The sequence below is a fragment of the Triticum urartu genome, chromosome 3A, assembly GCF_056163025.1.
Source record: "Triticum urartu cultivar PI428250 chromosome 3A, HENAU_Tu73, whole genome shotgun sequence".
Classification (NCBI taxonomy): Eukaryota; Viridiplantae; Streptophyta; class Magnoliopsida; order Poales; family Poaceae; genus Triticum; species Triticum urartu.
Window position 1 is genome coordinate 474731497 of NC_141875.1, and position 20837 is coordinate 474752333.

General features: G+C 45.4%; 1 protein-coding gene and 1 pseudogene across 1 annotated transcript; one reads left to right on the forward strand and one right to left on the reverse strand.

Annotated features, from left to right (window-relative positions):
• The first annotated feature begins 496 nt into the window (after window positions 1–496).
• Window positions 497–1655, forward strand: LOC125544458 (uncharacterized). The gene has a single exon (XM_048708159.2). The coding sequence runs from the start codon at window positions 499–501 to the stop codon at window positions 1339–1341; it is 843 nt and encodes a 280-aa protein (XP_048564116.2). The 5' UTR covers window positions 497–498; the 3' UTR covers window positions 1342–1655.
• A 3678-nt stretch (window positions 1656–5333) lies between these two features.
• Window positions 5334–8162, reverse strand: LOC147980159 (uncharacterized; annotated as a pseudogene).
• Between the last annotated feature and the right edge of the window lie 12675 nt (window positions 8163–20837).

A 20837-nucleotide genomic window follows, 5' to 3' on the forward strand; every position in this document is an offset into this window, starting at 1 on the left:
GTTTCGAGAATCTAGCACATGTGTGATCGTTTCTTATTGATTTAAGTGATTTTCTCGTGTTTCCCTCATGATTTCTCCTTGTGTTCTTCGTGTTCATCGCGAGAACTTCCAAAGCTATTGTCACTAAAAAAACTGTATGCAAGTTCGAAAAAAAGAACTTTATGTGCCGTCGTAGTGGGCCGAAAATATTAGATGGAAAGGAGAAAGCGGCAGAGGAAAATGGCATTGGGCTGCTACTCCCTAGACGCGAGCCCACAGGGCAAAGAACGTGCAATCATGATGCAGCGCACTACATTGACAGGGTCCGATGACGACGACGTCTTCCATTTGCCCACTCGGCCCCGCGGCACCAACCTCCTCAACACGCAAGCGCCGTTGTAGACACTGCCACCCGGACCCACCATATCGGCGTCGCCGTCACGCACGTTCCTCAGACTGGCCTAGAATAACTGACAGGTATGGCCACGATGCAACCCTAAGCAGAGGGACCCACGCGTCATGGACCCAAAGCGGAGCCGCGCATCCAGATATTTCCGCGCCCCCAACCCCGCACCACGCGCGATTCACAAAGAGGAGGAGAAAGAAGCCTCTCCTTTTCCAGCAGAGCCTTTCCCCATCTCTCCCCACAACCGCCGCCGCCCATCGCGCACAGAAACCACGCTCCAAGACACCAAAACCCACCGATCCCCCATGGAGAACGGCGACGAAACCCTCGTCTCCCCCACCGCCGCCGCCACCGCTGAGGCCGAGAAGGCTGCGCCCAACGGAGGCGTCGCGGGCGAGGAGGTCACCCTCGCCGAAGCCGTCCACCCCGCCAAGTCCTACGCCGCCGTCGCCGCCAACGCCGAGATCGAGGACCTCCGCTCCACCAAGCTCGACCTCGAGGAGCAGCTCGCCAACGCCAGCCAGGAGAACAAGACCCTCGCCGCGGAGGCCCACCGCCTCGAAGGCCTCTTCTCCCAGGCCCGGGACGACGTCGCCACCGCCGAGCACGCCGCCGCCACCACCGAAGAAGAGGTGGCCTCGCTCCGCGCCGAGGTTGAGCGCCTCCAGGCCCTCCTCGACCGCAAGAAGGCCGACCGTGAGGCGGACGAGCGCCAACGCCAGGAGCTCACGGCCGAGGTGGAGACCGTTCGTCAGGCGAAGCTCAATCTCGAGAAGGAGGTCGACGCCCTGAAGGCTTCCGCCGCTGCTACCACCGTGGAAGACAGGGAGGCTGCTCCGGACGCTGGGGCCCCGAAGGAAGAGGGAGTCGCCTGGCAGGGGATGGCAGCGGGGGCGGCCGCTGGTGCTGCCATCACAGCTGCCGTCGTTCTGATCTACCTCCGCCTCAAGAGGTAATCTGGTGCTCTGGTGCGCAGGAAGTTTTGCTCTGCTGCTACAGCTTATGGAAGATTTGATGAGTTTGTCGTGGTGATGCTGTTACTACCGAACCGAGAGTAATATGTCTTCTATCAGTTAGTTGCTTAATAGACTACAAAAACTTAGGTAATCTGGAGAATGGTTATGTTTCATCCGTGTTTTTCCTTAATCATCTACGGGCTTTTGGTGGTGACGGTGAATGTGTAGACACTTTGTCAACCGAGCAAGGCTGTATGCTTGGTTATACTATTATCGTTATGGTTGCTGGCTTACTGCTGCGGTTCTGCACTTTATTTCCGTCTCTGATCTATCCATTCATGGTTATTAATGGTTTGCATCTCTAGATGATTGCTTGATGGTATGTAGACATCTCTATTCTTACCAATGCGTGAAATGAGTTCAACTGTTTGACATGTTACAACTTATTACTTCGTTTCCTGCCATTTGATGATTGTTGGATTTAGTACTAGTGGAATCTTGTTATGTTCTAGTATTTGTTTCATCACCCAAATGTATGGAAATTTAGTTGGATGATTTAGCTTTGGTGCCGTGGTATGCGTCATGTTGTTCCTTGCACATAAGCAATGAAAATGCCTTGTATGCTGATTGCTGTTTAAACTGAAAGCTGCTTTTAACAGTACTTCCTTTGCAAAATGGCGATTTTATGGAATCTGGATTTCCCCTTCGGAAATTCGTTGCTGGTGTGACCTGTGCTTTCTTGTTTACTCATGATGCTTGTTAGAGCTTTGCTTCCATTTGGATTTTGTGGTTGTAGAATTCCTTCACCTTTATCCGTTTTATTGCTTGCCTTGTGGATGTTGGTAGTTTAAATATTGGTGTTCACTTTTAATTTTAGACAGTGACATGTTTTGTTTACATGTTTTCCTTGTGTGACCGGTATCTATGCATATGCCTTTCTTGGGCACGTGAATGGTCATGCCCTCTTGCGACTATGTGGTTGGCATTGCTGCTTTATTTCTGCATCACATCTATGCATGAGGCATGTTATATGTTTGTTATTGCTGGTTTGGCAACTGTATGCTTTAGGCTTAAGTTAGTTGAGGGATGCATTTAATCTGCAAATGTGTTATACAGAGCCATTTGTTGGGGCCATGAATGGCACACCCTCTTGTGATTGTGTGGTTGGCATTGCTACTTAATTTCATTTTGTACTCTTGGCATGCTGTATGTTTGTGATCACTGGTTTAGCAAGTGTATGCTGCAAGGTTTAAGTACTTGAGTTATGCATATGTTCTGTATATATAAATGTGTTATGCCGATAGAGCCATATTGCTAATTTGTCCCACTGTTTCTTTTCGGATATATCATATATAAATTCATTTTGTATTGCTATTTGGTCCCTCCCGAGTGTCTGCATGTCGTAGTTCCCATCACCAGCCTTCTATCATCTCCTTGGACTGATTGTCAATATCTGAACATGGCTGGATTTGCCTTTACTGTTTGTTGCCATTGTAGAGGATAGTCTTTTCTGTATCATGGTTGTTAGCATATTTTGATTCTGATTTACAGATTGTGGGGATTTGGGTCCATAGTATTGTTTGGTAGAACTCTTATTTGATTTGCTTCTTTCAACTTCATTGTTATTGAATATGGCTGTCAATAGGTACCACCAAAGCTTGTTCAATTTTCTAGATTGTCTGATATGCCATTTGTCAGGCTACTTCATTTGATATTTTTTTCATCTGAATGTAATTACCGCCTGGTAAATGCCTTCCGTAGCAGTCCATGAGATTGTCGTACCTGATCTGTTTATTGGGGGTACCTATGCTCCTCATTTAACTAAGGGTGTGTTTGGATTGTGGCCAAAATAGACCATGCCAATTAATTGCTCACGTGCTCTAGTGCCACAGTCGCAGCCCATATGAATGGTCAGACGTTTGTTTTTTGTGTTCTCTGTGCACTCCTAGTTTCATTCTCTAGAGTTCCGATGATGGTTTTCTAATTCAATACCACTGCTGTTGTGTTTATTTTTCGGTACAGTAGGCTGATGTGTGTCTTTTACTATATTTTAATGAAAAAAGTCCATTTCACTCCATGAACAAAGTGGGTGGTTCACTTTACCCCATGATCTATATTTTGGTTCCTTCTACACCCCAAACAAAACCAAACCGGACGAAACCCCCTCCCCCCGGTTTGTCTCCATTGGATGCTGGTGTGGCACAGTCAAAGGGCGGTTTTGACCGTGGTGGGGCCTACTTGTCAGGTTGGACTGTTATAGAGCTGTCGTTCCCTGTTGTGATCTGGATCAGAAATCCCCTCTTCCCAGTCCAAATCCCTAACCCTATTCTACATGGGCGGCGGCAGCGTTAGCTCCACCACTGTGTCGCCGGACGTCGTGAGCGCCGCCGGCGATGGAGGCGCGGCCCCGGTCGTCGCAGCAGCCCAGGCGAGCCGTAGCTTGCTGGAACGTCGGTTCCCGCAGGAGGTGTGGCGGCCGGGAGAGCCGGAGCTCCGTCGAGAGGCGAGCCATGTCCTGATCTCCCGCACTCCGGCCATGGATGCGCTAGAGCTGCGCTTCGTGCGGCACGTGCTTCTGGCAACTGCGGTCGGAGACCGCGAGCAGACAGTGACGCCGACAACCATGCTGGCGACCTTGCAGCAGCATTGCGGGGTGGTGCCGTCCGAGGTGGTTGTCGAGTTCGCGTGCCCACCACACGACCTGTGGCTGACCTTCTCGACGGAGGAGAAGTGCTATGAGGTGCTCCTTTCATCAATGAAGATCAAGTGTTGCCGGCGTTGGATTCAGTTTTCGCGTTAGTGTAGAATGGTTTGATCTCAGCCAGGTGCTTTGAAGTACAAGAGCAAGCTCGGCTTTGAAGGCCTCCCAAACCAGGCCTGGACGACGGCGTCCGTGAAAGATGTTCTCAAGCAGCTGGGTGACGAGCTGATCGAGATCCTGCCGCCGGCAAGCCGCCGCGAGCTTGAGGTCATGGCGTGGCTTCGTGACCCTTCCTTTGTTGGCAAGGTGGTGACAGTGGAGATACCTGAGCCGAAGCTGACAAACAAGCCACGAGTCCATGGATGAGTATGAAGCAATGTAATTCGAATTGGGTGACTACGGACCGTCGTCGCCAAGGAAGAAGAACAACTTACTGTATCCTGTCATTTGCCACATGAAGGAGGTTGTTGATCGTGGTCCTCTGCTTGCTGAAGGACTGCCTGATGAGTGGCTGCTAGGAGAAGCCGAGGACCTGACTCGCAAGCATATCTTCAAGACTGTGCTGGGCAAAATCGACGACACTGACGGTGATGAAGGAGTTTGAGTTTGTGTCCTGTTATATTTGGCACTTTGGCTTTCCACTTGGTTTATTGTATTGTGTTAACAATCTATAGTGTTGTACTGTGTGTTCAGTTCTATTTTGTGCTCGTTGTTGTGGTGAAGCAACTGTATTGCCAAAATTATCCCAAATATTTGTGTAATGTGCTGGTAATATGTTGTCTTGTGAAATGGTACAATTGTGAGCTTATTTGTTTGTGCCAAAAGTGAACATATTTTGCCAAGCTTCTATCGAAAGGAAATTTCTTTTAAAAGAAAACATAGTAAACAGTAACATTCAACTAAACGCAAATTCTGCAGCTTAGCAGTAACAAACACTAGTTCCTCAAACAGAAATTGTGCAGTTTAACAGCAACAAACACAAGTTCATCAAACAGCAACAAACACAATTTGAAGATTCTAAACAACAGAAATTTTCCTGCTTAACCCCGTAGTTCATCAAACATGCTAACCCTGGTAGATTTCCTCCTCTGACTAGAACTACCACCAGCTATTCTGTTTGCTTGCTTTGGAGGCCTTCCCCTTCTATGCTGTGTTGTCCCTCCTGTAGCTTGCTGTGAAGACTGGCCTCTCCCTCCTGTAGCTTACTGTGAAGACTGGGCTCTCCCTCCTGCAGCTTGCTGTGATGTTTGAGCTGCATGCTGTGAAGACTGGGCTGTAGCAGTTTTATTTGCTACTCTTTGAGATGTCCTTGGAGGATTTTCCTATACAACACAGAAAAGTAGCAGTTGTTAGGTGTTTCACATTGCTGCAATTTCACAAGTACAAAACATATAGAAATCAAACATATGTAAAAATCATTACACACTTTTGTTTCTTTTTTCCTTTTCTTTTTCCTCTTCCTATTCTTGTACTTTCCCTTGTTGGGGTTAGTATTGCATTTCCTCATGTTGTGCCGAGGATTTCCACATAAACTACACTTGATCTTAGTTCCAATCTTGAAGAGTTTGTGTGCATGCTTAGGAGGCTCATCTCCACCTCTTATTCTCTCTGTACTGGGCCTCCCAGGTATTTGCACATAGCTTGGAACTAATGGTCTAGGTCTGTCAGATATTGGCCAGCTAGGCATGCCCTCCATTAGCATCATGACATGTTCATATGTCTTGTTGTAAGCTTCAATTCTGTAGCAAGGTGCAATAAGTGAATTTATGTCATCAGGGCCACACTGTGAAGCTGCTAGAGCATGAACACATGGAATTCCTGACAATTGCCAGTATCTACAAGAACATGTTCCTGCTTGCAAGTCAACTTTGAATCCATGCTGTCCTAACTTCACCTCATATCCATCTTTTCCATTCCATATTGTCTCACACTTCTCAGTAAGTTGTATCAACTTGTTCATCTTTTTGAGGATTTTGGGACAAATTGTTCCATTCCAATTGGTAGGCATAGCTCTATTAACTTGAATCCTAACTGTCACCTTTGCTCTGATTGCTTCAAACATACTGATGATAGGAAGACCTCTATATTCCACTATCCAATTGTTAAAACTTTCATACATATTGTTGTCGATTGAATCACAGAATGATCCTTATTTGAGCCATGCTCTACACCAATGTTTAGGCCCAGCCTGCATCATGTCTCTTGCTCCTTCTGGTGTGAGCTGAGCAAGCTTTGCCCTGTTCAAATTAAACTAAACTCTGTTAGAAGACTTTGCACAAGCCCAAAATCTCTTTTGGTATTTCTGGTCCCTATGTTTTTTCTTCCAGTTAGCATAAATGTGCCTAGCACAATTTCTGTGTTCAGCTTTTGGTACAACCTTTGAAATTGCATTGATTAGACCTTTCTGCTGATCTGATATAAACACCGAGCCTTCACCTTGATTTGAAATCTCCAAGTCTTTATTTAACAATGCCATAAACCAAAACCAGGAGTCCTTATTTTCCACCTCAACTGCCGCCCAAGCAATGCGATACATTTGCCCATTTGCATCTCTTCCAAGAGCACAGAGTAGCTCTCCACTTTGAGCCCCCTTAAAGAAGCAGCCATCCAAACCCACTACTTTCCTGCACCCTTCTATGAAACCTCTCTTGCAAGCCTGAAAGCACACATACAATCTCTGAAAAACTGGTGCAATTTCTTTTGGATTAAGCACAATTGCCACAGTGCTTCCTGGATTGCTCCTCAATATTTCTAGCTGATAATCAAACACCCTGGAATATTCTTCATGCATTGCTTCTCTAACTCTCTTTCTGACTAATGCTTTTGCTTTCTTTATTTTGGAAACATGCACATCTGCAAACATCTCTAATCTGACAGTGGCCTTAATAGATTTCACTTTCCATCCTGGATTTGCCTTCATAATTCTCTCATACTTGTCTGCAATTCTAGGTGCAGTAACCAATCTGTTGTCTCTCCTCTGTGGGCATATGTGGTTGTCAACAAGTGTTATGACTTGAAACCAATCATTTGAGCTCCTCTTTGCATCATAAATCAACCAAGAACACTTAGGCCAAGAACATTTTGCCCTAATCCTACCAGCCTCATCTTTTACAAAGCAAATATGCCTCTTCATAGCTAGGCCATACTTCACGAGTGCCCTCTTGAACTGACTTCTTCCTCTAAATGTCATGCCCAAACTGAATATTGGAATTGCAGCCTTGTTATCAAATCTTGGAAATCTTGATTTCATCCTAAATGAATTTCCATGCTCATCCTCATCATAACTGTATTCCTCACTGGAATCCATGTATGGAGTGTCATTTCCTTCGTCCATTTCATCAAAAGGAATTAACTGTGCTGTACTTTCTTTCACTTCCTTCTCTTCATCAAGTGGCAACCCCATTCTGATCTTTCCGAGCACTTCCTTAGCATGCTTTCTGAGCTCCTCTGCCTCATCATCTTCACCTGATATGTCTTCATCTTTAGGGCACCAATCAAGATCTGCACATTCATCACTTATTTCATCAGGTGCAACATCTACTTCAGGAACATTTGCAGTTTTAGGTTGCAATTCATCTTGTACAGCATACTCAGTCTTGTCAGGCTCATCCACATCTTCCTCTGAACTGTGCTCCAGGTCATCCTCAGCAGAGCAATTATCATGCTCATCTTCCCAATCACTGTCACTCTTCTCTTCTGTCTTGTCTTCTTCAATTGCAGCATTAGTTTTCTTTTCCTCTTTCTCTCCAATATCAGACACACTGTTCTGTCCATCTTCATCAACATCATCTTCATAATTCACATACACATCCACAACCCACAATCTGTAATACACCTATCCATGAAGAACACATTTCTATCAGTGTCCAGTCGTCTCAACCCATCTCTAACATTTTTTTCCAGGAAACAACCAGTAAAGCCTGTGCTTCTCTGTTAGCTCTTCACCATGGTAGGCCATCTTTATATCTGCTAACTGCTCCTTGACAGTAGCTAAGGATATATTGTACCTCTCAACAGATGTGAGCTGTATATTACCACCAACATATGACAATTGCTTGTTTGACTTCTCAAATTGGCCATTGTAAAAGAAACAGATGCCTAACCAATCTAGTTGATCCATTGCTTAACCTACAGATTAAAACAGCGTTCAATCTTCAATTATAACCTACATACAGCAGCTAACTAGAGCAGAGTAAGTACATCAAGGGAAGGGGATTGGAGGGATGGGACTCACCTCAGTTCGTCTGCGCCGCCGCGAAATCAGACAGACCGCAGCAGCCGCCGCCGCATCGACAGAGCCGTCGACCTAGGGTTTGAGGACGGGGGAGAGAGCGGCCGTGGGAGAAGGAACAGGTCGGGGAAGATTGACGGGTTGCACCGCCGCCGCCGCCAACACCAAGACTCCGACCACCGTTGCTGGTCGGAGTTCAGCGCTGCCCCGAGGGAGCCATCGACAGCGACATGGGGGAGAAGAAGAAAGGGATTTCGATCTCTTTCTGATCCAGAACGCAACGGGGAACGACAGCGTGTAACAGTCCAACCTGACGAGTAGGCCCCACCGCGGTCAAAACCACCCATTGGCTATGCCACATCAGCATCCAATGGAGACAAACCAGCCGGGGTTTTTTTCGTCCGGTTTGGTTTTGTTTAGGGTGTAGAAGGAACCAAAATATAGATGAGGGAGTAAAGTGAACCACCCACTTTGTTCAGGGGAGTAAAATGGACTTTTTTTCTATTTTAATTTACAAGTGGCTCGCTACTTAGAAGAGCTTGTACGATTAGAGGTTCTATTGTTTGATTGTATAATTTTCACGAGGCTTCACTTGCTCGATCTTCTACATAACCTGTGTTTTCCTCTTTACTACACAAGGTTCTATTTATGCGGAGGCCTTCTGGTTTGAGGCGATCGAGGCCTTCTGATAGTGAGGAAATGGTTGTTTAAGTTCGTGAGTCGTAACGTGGTGCAGTAGACTTGTAGTTCAAACTAAAATCGTGACACTTATTTTTGAAATGGAGGGAGTACAGGCAAGGGACACGTATGCAACTCGGACACTGATGCGAGAGTCCGCCATCCAAAGCTAGCGGCATACATCCGCTCATATTTTTCTGCTAAAAAGTCTGCATATATCCGCATGTTCTCATTTTTTTTCTTCTAAAAAGTCCGCATATATCTGCACGATCACATACTTAGTTTCAGTTTAGCAAAAAAAAAATGCTTAAATGCGGCAGTTCCAAGTTAAATATTACACTCCATCAATATCAATGTTGTCCTATATAACTGCCAATGATTGCTTAATCAAATCTTTTTTCAGTTTTTCATGAGTTGTTTGATGCCGATTTTTAATGTGGCGTTCGATTTGATCACCTATATTTTCAAATTCAAGACCTACGAGAGCATACTCACAGTCATTCTTCATGATCATGCTGTGCATGATCATACACCATGTCATCGCCTCTCGTAAGGTGTCCAGATCCTATTATTTAGCGGGTCCACGAACAACCGTAAAACATGAGTGCAAAACTCCAAATGCCCTCTCAACATTCTTTCTACTGCTTTTTATTTTTGGGCAAAGTGAGACATTTTCTGGCCAGTTGGGTCAAAGATGGTCTTACAAAGGTAGCCCAGGAAGGATAGATACCGTCAACCATGTAGTAGCCCATTTCCCATTGATTATATGGTGGCAAGGAGGAGCTTTTCCTTCAGCCAGTCTAGCAAACAATGATGATCGCTGCAGCACATTAGTGTCATTGTGGGACCAGGGCATGCCAAAAAAAACATGCCAAATCCAAACATCATGTGATGCAATTGCTTCAAGAATAATGGTGGAATTCAAATAAGAAGGGACAAAAAAATAACACAAGTATTTCACCAAATAGTTGTCGAGCAAGTGTCGTAGAGGTGAATGGTACCTATGCCGCGGACGCAGGAGAGGTATGGAACGGTGGTGAAGGAGAAGCAGCGTGAAGCCTGGATGTAGCGTTGGAGGAGACAGAGTAGTCGAGTTCCGGCAAGGGTGTGGCGGGGCGGCCGGGTTGGTAGAGTAGTGGTGGAGGCAAAAGAGAAAACGAATGCAGAGAAATATGAGAATATGGACGTGCGGGGTCCGGAAGGGGTTTTGGTGGGCCAGGTTGTGAGAGTCCTACGTGGCAGTTTTTTCAATTTTTTTCGAAAGGAGGAAGATCCCCGACCTATGCATCACATGATGCACACATCCATTTTATTGCACAAAGTTCCAGGTTTACAACGAGGTCTCAAACAAAACGACAAAAATAAATTACCACAACTGGCGAAAATAGGATAAGATGGCTAAACACCTATTGTACTGTTGGACAACCATCCAAACCAGTTGTAAATGTAACCTATGTGATCATCTTCCAACGATTGCACCCAATATCCATAAGCTCCTTGTGGTCCACATGATTGAGTAACGATCATGTACGGGTCCCAGCAGACGCCCTGAAGATAACCTGTAAAAAGATCATGATGTTTTGTCTGTTAAAGGCAACATTATTCCGGTAATTTCATTTGGCCCAAAGTAATGCACACACTTCAACTTCAACATGTGCCTTCGTCTTAGGCTATACGTGGCTGTTGTTCGGACTTCCACAAAGCTTTTCAAATTTGTTTTGACTTTACGAGAAAAAACACGTCCAGACCAGTCGGCGATCCGATACAGTCCCGCATTGGATGGGTAAACACGTCCGGACCGTGTTGTCCAGATGGTTGCAGACGGTTTGAGCGTCCGCTTTGGAGATGCCTTTGATGTCATACCATTGTACGGATGCCAAAAATAGCTGCCATGTTCATAAACTGTCATTTGGGTCACTTTGGCCAAGACACGCTTCTAGCAAATGCTTTATAGATATATTGTGCCCAATTTTTTTCCGTTATCTCAAATTTTTTGTAACAAGTAAATATACATAAACTTTGGTTGATGCAGCAAAACCATTCTTGCTGTCGGGTGAACCCTACTGTCCAAACCTTCATCCCCGCAGCTGCCTTGTCGCCCTCAGCAGCCGCCGATTCCAAATAACCTTACGCCTTCTTGCCAACCCATCGGCGAATTCGACTGCGTGAGCCCCCGCAACAGCCAACGTAGTCGCCGCTTGAATCCGACCATCCCATCCTCCTGCTGCTAAAAGTTCGTCCTCTCCGTCGATTTTTTCCACCCTGATTTGATTCGGGCATCCCCTGAGGTTCTTCGTCGCCGAGCTTCTCCGCCACCGCGCTGGCCGGCGAGCTCCTCCTCCACCCGCTTGGGAGATGTCCCAGCCTTCGTGCCATTAGGCCTTGAGCTCCATGTCGTATCGTGGCGTATGCTCCGGTCATTGGGCCACTACGCGGTGGAGATCCACAACCCAGATATAGGGTAGAAGAAGTGGCTTGGCACCTTTAACACCGCGGAGTTGGCAACACGTGCACACGACGCAACGACACTCCGGCATTTTCGTGACCAGATGGTGCTCAATTTTTCAAGGGCGGTGAGTACATGAATTTCCTCGCCCTTTAAGTTCGAATAGTCTCTCGTGAAGAGGAGAAGGCGCACCGCCGGACCAAGGTGCACCGCAAATGCCGAGCCAATGATGAGCTCTATGGTGAAGCTTGTCGTGGCTGAAAGTGCAATCATGCCCTTAATCTTATTTTGATGTTGATGACAACATGCATATAAGGGACTAATCATGTTTATCAAGTACATCTTAGGATTAAGTGTCAAGGACGTGTGCGGATCATAACTAGGGACAAATGCATATTATTCAAGATCGGAGATACAAGAAAATAGCTCTGGCTTTTTTTCTTTCTTTCTTCTTTGCGGCTTTGTTTCTTGAGTATAGGGATCACGCACAATTAATAGGGCGTCGTTGGATCTAGTGAAAGATTTGCTCAAAACCCACCAACTCCATCTTTCACCGGACGTCCGGTACTCTACAGACGTCCGATCCCTCATAGCTGACCGGACTTCCGGCTCTCCACGAACGTCTGGTGTTTATTCACAGTACGATATTTGCGGACATCCGAGCTTCTCCGGACGTTCGGTCGCCGGACGTCCGTTTTCCTCCGGAGGTCCGACACTTTCTCAATAGAACATTATTTACGGATTTCCGGTCATCTCCGGACGTCCGGTCACCGGACGACCAACATGTTTCGGACGTCCGATGGCTGTGTGCTGATTCGTGGCCTGTGGATTTCCAGCGACCAGATGACCGATGGCTGTCGGACGTCCGGACCTATCTGTGCCACTGGACGTCCGGTCCTGTTCGGACATCCGACCTCTATAGTGCACTTAAGTGGCTCAAATGGTTACTTTTCCACTTCCATTATATATAGCCTTCTTCCCCCACGGGATAAGGTTGACCATTCACTTTGAGCTTGCTAAGAACACAACTCTCTCCCTCTCCCTCTCACTTCTCCACACCAAATCTTAGATCCCCAAGGGATTTGAGAGCATTTGAGAGAAGTTTTCTGATCAAGTGATAGATCCACTCCTTCCCCTTCTTTGCACCAAAGGAATTCATGATTTGAGCAAGTCTTGAGCTTTTCCCGTCGTTCTTGTTACTCTTGGAGGTTGGAGACTCCTAGGCGGTAGGAGTCTTTCGGAGAGGAATCAACCATTGTGATTACCCCCGGAAAAGTTTGTGAGGGTTTGGAGACCATCCCAAGGTCTACAACTAGTGGTTGAGAAATGCCTTCGTGGTGTTGTCTCAAAGGGAGAATAGGGTGAGCCTTCGTGGCGTTGGTGTGCCTTCGTGGTAACATCCACCTCTCTAACGGCGACGTAGCTTGCCTCCAAGGAAGTGAACATCGACATACATCCTCGTCTCCCGGAGTTGCGGTTATTCCTAACCCTAACTCTCTACTTGGGGTTACTTATCTCTTAGCACTTACTTATATCATATTGTGTTTGCTTACTTACATACCTGTGTTACTTGTTTATCTTGCTTAGCTCTTAGTATCACTTGCAATTGTTAGGCTCACTTTCATATTCCACATTATTGCCTAAAATTGCTAAGTAATAATTAAAATTTGTAGTTGTACCTATTCACCCCCCTCTAGGTCCATCTCGATCCTTTCAATTGGTATCAGAGCCTCGTGCTCTGTTCTTGTGGCTTAACCGCCCTAGAGAGAGATGAACCCCGATGAGACCCCCCTTGTTGCAGATCCAAAGAATACATGCGTGGCTTCCACAGAAGCCAAGTCCTTCACTTTAGAGGATCTGGAACGAGCTCTTCCTAAGCAAAATGAGGAGCATGATGCCTCTCTTGAGGCCTTGGTTCAAATGAGGATAGCCACACTAACCTCGATGCTTGCACCACTTTATAGTGGTGCGGCCTCGAGGCCAGCTGTGCCTACTCCTTCACTTGGCCAACAACCTCCTAGCAATGAACACTCCAGTGTTCCTTGGCTTTATGAAGACCTCAAATAGAGAAAACCAAGTATAACCCTCAAGGCAAACCTCCTTTACTTGATGAAACTACCGATTTTGCTTTGTGGAGAGTTGCTATGCAGGATCATCTTCGATATGGAAATGATGAGATGTTGGAGATCTTGGAGTATGGCTACCAAGCTGTTGACCCAATGAATCTTACACCAAGAGAGGTATATGCCAAGAATCTCAACGACACAACAACCATGTGCATAAGAATAGGTATGACTGACAAGCAAAGGAGACCATACATACATATCACAAGTGCCAAGGAATTATGGGATAGCATTGTGAGAACCAAGACCGGTACCTCCACTCTCCGGCTTGCTCAATATGAAATTGCCAAGGGTCAATTGCAAAACTTTTGTATGGAGAAAGGTGAATCTCCCAAGCAACTTCTTGAGCGTCTCATGACTCTCACTGCCGACATTGAGTCATGTGAATGTGACAAGACACAAGATGGATTCAACTTGACTAAGCGATTTCTCGTGGATAAGTTGCTTCATGCCCTTGCTCCGTATCATCATGAAATGGTGTGGGACATAAGACAACACCATGGATTCAAGTAAATGACTCCGAATGACATCATATCCACCTTCCAATTATTTGAAGATTCAAAGGCAAATGCTACAAAACATCTTGCTATGCATGGTACCTCAACATCAAAGATCAATCTTGCATTGAAGGCCAAGCATGTATGTGAAGAAGAGCAAAGTGAAGAAGAAGAAGAAGATGATGATGAGGTTGACTCAGATGAGAGCCCTTCATATGAAGAAATTGCTCTCTTTGTCAAGAAGTTTAGCACGGGAAAATTCAAGGGAAGATTCCAGAAAAAGAAAGTGAGAAAATGCTACAACTGTGAAGAAACCAACCACTTCTCCAACGAGTGCCCTTATGAGAAGAGATAAGATAAAACAAGGTTTCCCAAGACCTTTCCCAAGAAGAAGTTGCCAAATCCTTTGAAATCCAAGCTCAAAAAGAGGGATGGGAAAGCAAGGGTTGCACATGAAGAATCCGATCCGGATGATGTTAGTGGTGTTGCCGGAGTTGCTCAAGATTCTCAAAACACGTTGAGGCTGGTCAACAAGAGTGGTGATGTTGTCACCTACAACTATATGAAGGACTACAAGGGCAACGCTCACAAGTGCCTAATGGCAAAGGCCGTGGTTGAAGATGGAGAGGACCAAAGCTCTCCTGACATGGTCAAGTTAACCCCACGATCAAACCCTCCTCTTTTCACTCCTCCTACTCCTAGTGATGAGTATCTTGATGCATAGGATTTTATGAGGATGATGATATAGATGATCATGTGCTTGCTAAACTAAATAAGTTCAGGTGCTCCCTCCAAGGAAAGAAGCTCACTATGTTTCGTATGCTTATGGAGATGGTGAGTAAGCACTGAAGGAAATATGCCCTAGAGGCAATAATAAAGTTATTATTTATTTCCTTATATCATGATAAATGTTTATTATTCATGCTAGAATTGTATTAACCGGAAACATAATACATGTGTGAATACATAGACAAACAGTATGTCACTAGTATGCCTCTACTTGACTAGCTTGTTGAATCAAAGATGGTTAAGTTTCCTAGCCATAGACATGAGTTGTCATTTGATTAACGGGGTCACATAATTAGAGAATGATGTGATTGACTTGACCCATTCCGTTAGCTTAGCACTTGATCGTTTAGTTTGTTGCTATTGCTTTCTTCATGACTTATACATGTTCCTATGACTATGAGATTATGCAACTCCCGTTTACCGGAGGAACACTTTGTGTGCCACCAAATGTCACAATGTAACTAGGTGATTATAAAGGTGCTCCACAGGTGTCTCTGAAGGTACTTGTTGGGTTGGCGTATTTCGAGATTAGGATTTGTCACTCCGATTGTCGGAGAGGTATCTTTGGGCCCACTCGGTAATGCACATGACTATAAGCCTTGCAAGCATTGCAACTAATGAGTCAGTTGCGGGATGATGTATTACGAAATGAGTAAAGAGACTTGCCGGTAACGAGATTGAACTAGGTATTGAGATACCGACGATCGAATCTCGGGCAAGTAACATACCAATGACAAAGGGAACAACGTATTGTTGGAAATATGCCCTAGAGGCAATAATAAATTGATTATTATTATATTTCCTTGTTCATGATAATCGTTTATTATCCATGCTATAATTGTATTGATAGGAAACTCAGATACATGTGTGGATACATAGACAACACCATGTCCCTAGTAAGCCTCTAGTTGACTAGCTCGTTGATCAATAGATGGTTACGGTTTCCTGACCATGGACATTGGATGTCATTGATAACGGGATCACATCATTAGGAGAATGATGTGATGGACAAGACCCAATCCTAAGCCTAGCACAAGATCATGTAGTTCGTATGCTAAAGCTTTTCTAATGTCAAGTATCATTTCCTTAGACCATGAGATTGTGCAACTCCCGGATACCGTAGGAGTGCTTTGGGTGTACCAAACGTCACAACGTAACTGGGTGACTATAAAGGTGCACTACGGGTATCTCCGAAAGTGTCTGTTGGGTTGGCACGAATCGAGACTGGGATTTGTCACTCCGTGTGACGGAGAGGTATCTCTGGGCCCACTCGGTAGGACATCATAATAATGTGCACAATGTGATCAAGGAGTTGATCACGGGATGATGTGTTATGGAACGAGTAAAAGAGACTTGCCGGTAACGAGATTGAACAAGGTATCGGGATACCGATGATCGAATCTCGGGCAAGTATCGTACCGCTAGACAAAGGGAATTGTATACGGGATTGATTAAGTCCTTGACATCGTGGTTCATCCGATGAGATCATCGTGGAACATGTGGGAGCCAACATGGGTATCCAGATCCCGCTGTTGGTTATTGACCGGAGAGTCATCTCGGTCATGTCTGCATGTCTCCCAAACCCGTAGGGTCTACACACTTAAGGTTCGGTGACGCTAGGGTTATAGAGATATTAGTATGAGGTAATCCGAAAGTTGTTCGGAGTCCCGGATGAGATCCCGGACGTCACGAGGAGTTACGGAATGGTCTGGAGGTAAAGAATTACATATAGGAAGTGCTATTTCGGCCATCGGGACAAGTTTCGGGGTCACCGGTATTGTACCGGGACCACCGGAAGGGTCCCGGGGGTCCACCGGGTGGGGCCACCTGCCCCGGGGGGCCACATGGGCTGTAGGGGGTGCGCCTTGGCCTATATGGGCCAAGGGCACCAGCCCCAAGAGGCCCATGCGCCAAGAGAAGAGGAAAAGGAAGAGTCCTAAAGGGGGAAGGCACCTCCGAGGTGCCTTGGGGAGGAGGGACTCCTCCCTGGCCGCACCCTTCCTTGGAGGAAGGGCCAAGGCTGCGCCCCCTCTCCCTTGGCCCTATATATAGTGGGGGGGAAGGGATGGCAACTAGACCCAAGCCCTGGTGCCTCCCTCTCCCTCCCACGACACATCTTCCTCCTCCCGCAGCGCTTGGCGAAGCCCTGTTGGAATCCCGCTACTTCCACCACCACGTCGTCGTGCTGTTGGATCTCCATCAACCTCTCCCCCCCCCTTACTGGATCAAGAAGGAGGAGACGTCGCTGCTCCGTACGTGTGTTGAACGCGGAGGTGCCGTCCGTTTGGCGCTAGGATCATCGATGATTTGGATCACGACGAGTACGACTCCATCAACCCCGTTCTCTTGAACGCTTCCGCGCGTGATCTACAAGGGTATGTAGATCCACTCCTTCCTCGTTGCTAGATGACTCCATAGATAGATCTTGGTGACACGTAGGAAAATTTTGAATTTATGCTACGTTCCCCAACAGTGGCATCATGAGCTAGGTCTATTGCGTAGTTTCTATGCACGAGTAGAACACAAAGTAGTTGTGGGCGTTGATTTTGTTCAATATGCTTACCGTTACTAGTCCAATCTTGATTCGGCGGCATCGTGGGATGAAGCGGCCCGGACCGACCTTACACGTACTCTTACGTGAGACTGGTTCCACCGACTGACATGCACTAGTTGCATAAGGTGGCTAGCGGGTGCCTGTCTCTCCCATTTTAGTCGGATCGGATTCGATGAACAGGGTCCTTATGAAGGGTAAATAGCAATTGGCATATCACGTTGTGGTTTTGCGTAGGTAAGAAACGTTCTTGCTAGAAACCCATAGCAGCCACGTAAAACATGCAAACAACAATTAGAGGACGTCTAACTTGTTTTTGCAGGGTATGCTATGTGATGTGATATGGCCAAAAGGATGTGATGAATGATATATGTGATGTATGAGATTGATCATGTTCTTGTAATAGGAATCACGACTTGCATGTCGATGAGTATGACAACCGGCAGGAGCCATAGGAGTTGTCTTAATTTATTTATGACCTGCGTGTCAACATAAACGTCATGTAATTACTTTACTTTATTGCTAACCGTTAGCTGTAGTAGTAGAAGTAATAGATGACGTGACAACTTCATGGAGACACGATGATGGAGATCATGGTGTCATGCCGGTGACAAGATGATCATGGAGCCCCAAGATGGAGATCAAAGGAGCTATATGATATTGGCCATATCATGTCACTATTTGATTGCATGTGATGTTTATCATGTTTATACATCTTGTTTACTTAGAACGACGGTAGTAAATAAGATGATCCCTCATAATAATTTCAAGAAAGTGTTCCCCCTAACTATGCACCGTTGCGACAGTTCGTTGTTTCGAAGCACCACGTGATGATCGGGTGTTAGATTCTAACGTTCACATACAACGGGTGTAAGACAGATTTACACACGCGAAACACTTAGGTTGACTTGACGAGCCTAGCATGTGTACAGACATGGCCTCGGAACACAGAAGACCGAAAGGTCGAGCATGAGTCGTATGGTAGATACGATCAACATGAAGATGTTCACCGATGATGACTAGTCCGTCTCACGTGATGATCGGACACGGCCTAGTTGACTCGGATCATGTAATCACTTAGATGACTAGAGGGATGTCTATCTGAGTGGGAGTTCATAAGATGAACTTAATTATCTTGAACATAGTCAAAAGGTCTTCGCAAATTATGTCGTAGCTCGCGCTTCAGTTCTACTGTTTAGATATGTTCCTAGAGAAAATTTAGTTGAAAGTTGATAGTAGCAATTATGCAGACTAGGTCCGTAAACTGAGGATTGTCCTCATTGCTTCATAGAAGGCTTATGTCCTTAATGCACCGCTCAGTGTGCTGAACCTCGAACGTCGTCTGTGGATGTTGCGTACATCTGACATACACATTTTGATAACTACGTGATAGTTCAGTTAAACGGTTTAGAATTGAGGCACCGAAGACGTTTTTGAAACGTCGCAAAACATATGAGATGTTTCGAGGGCTGAAATTGGGATTTCAGGCTCGTGCCCACGTCAAGAGGTATAAGACCTCCGACGATTTTCTTAGCCTACAAACTAAGGAGGAAAGCTCAATTGTTGTGCTTGTGCTCAGATTGTCTGAGTACAACAATCGCTTGAATCGAGTGGGAGTTGATCTTCCAGATGAGAAAGTGATGGTTCTCCGAAGTCATTATCACCAAGCTGCTTGAGCTTCATGATGAACTATAATATATCAGGGACATATATGATGATCCTTGAGATATTCGCGATGTTTGACACCACAAAAGTAGAAATCAACAAGGAGCATCAATTGTTGATGGTTGGTGAAACCACTAGTTTCAAGAAGGGCAAGGGCACGAAGGGATACTTCAGGAAACGGCAATTCAGCTGCTGCTCTAGTGAAGAAACCCAAGGTTGAACCCAAACCCGAGACTAAGTGCTTCTGTAATAAGGGGAACAGCCACTGGAGCAGGATTACCCTAGATACTTGGTAGATGAGAAGGCTGGCAAGGTCGATAGAAGTATATTGGATATACATTGTGTTGATGTGTACTTTACTAGTACTCCTAGTAGCACCAGGGTATTAGATACCGGTTCGGTTGCTAAGTGTTAGTAACTCGAAATAAAAGCTATGGAATAAACGGAGACTAGCTAAAGGTGAGCTGACGATATGTGTTGGAAGTGTTTCCAATGTTGATATGATCAAGCATCGCACGCTCCCTCTACCATCGAGATTGGTGTTAAACCTAAATAATTGTTATTTGGTGTTTGCGTTGAGCATAGACGTGATTGGATTATGTCTATCGCAATACGATTATTCATTTAAGGAGAATAATGGTTACTCTGTTTATTTGAATAATACCTTCAAATGGTCTTACACCTGAAATGAATGGTTTATTGAATCTCGATCGTAGTGATACACATGTTCATGCCAAAATATAGTAATGATAGTACCACCTACTTGTGGCACTGCCACTTAAGTCATATCGGTATAAAACGCATGAAGAAGCTCCATGTTGATGGATCTTTGGGCTCACTCGTTTTTGAAAGGTTTGAGACATGCGAACCATGTCTATTGGTGTATATGCATGAAGAAACTCCATGCAAATGGACCGTTTGGACTCACTTGTTTTTGAATCACTTGAGACATGCAAATCATACCACATGGGCAAGATGACTGAAAGCCTTGTTTTTCAGTAAAATGGAACTAGAAAGCAACTTGTTGGAAGTAATACATTTTGATGTGTGCAGTCCAATGAGTGCTGAGGCGTGTAGTGGACATCGTTATGTTCTTACTTCACAGATGGTTTGAGTAGATGTTGAGTACATTTACTTGATGAATCACGAGTCTGAATTATTGAAAGGTTCAAGTAATTTCAGGGTGAAGTTGAAAGATCGTCGTGACAAGAGGATAAAAGATCTATGATATGATCATAGAGATGAATATCTGAATTACGAGTTTGGCACAGAATTAAGACATTGTGGAAATTGTTTCACAACTAATACAGCCTGGAACACCATGGTGTGATGGTGTGTCCGAACATCATGACTGCACCCTATTGGATATGATGCATACCGTGATGTCTCTTATCGAATTACCACGATAGTTTATGGGTTAGGCATTAGAGACAACCACATTTACTTTAAATAGGGCACCACGTAATTCCGATGAGATGACACCGTATGAACTATGGTTTAGGAAAACCTAAGCTGTCATTTCTTAAAAGTTTGGGGCTGCGACGCTTATGTGAAAAAGTTTCAGGCTGATAAGCTCGAACCCAAAGCGGATAAATGCATCTTCATAGGACACCCAAAACAGTTGGGTATACCTCCTGTCTCAGATCCGAAAGCAATAAGGGATTGTTTCTAGAATCGGGTCCTTTCTCGAGGAAAAGTTTCTCTCGAAAGAATTGAGTGGGAGGATGGTGAAGACTTGATGAGGTTATTGAACCGTCACTTCAACTAGTGTATAGCAGGGCACAAAGAGTTGTTCCTGTGGCACCTACACCAATT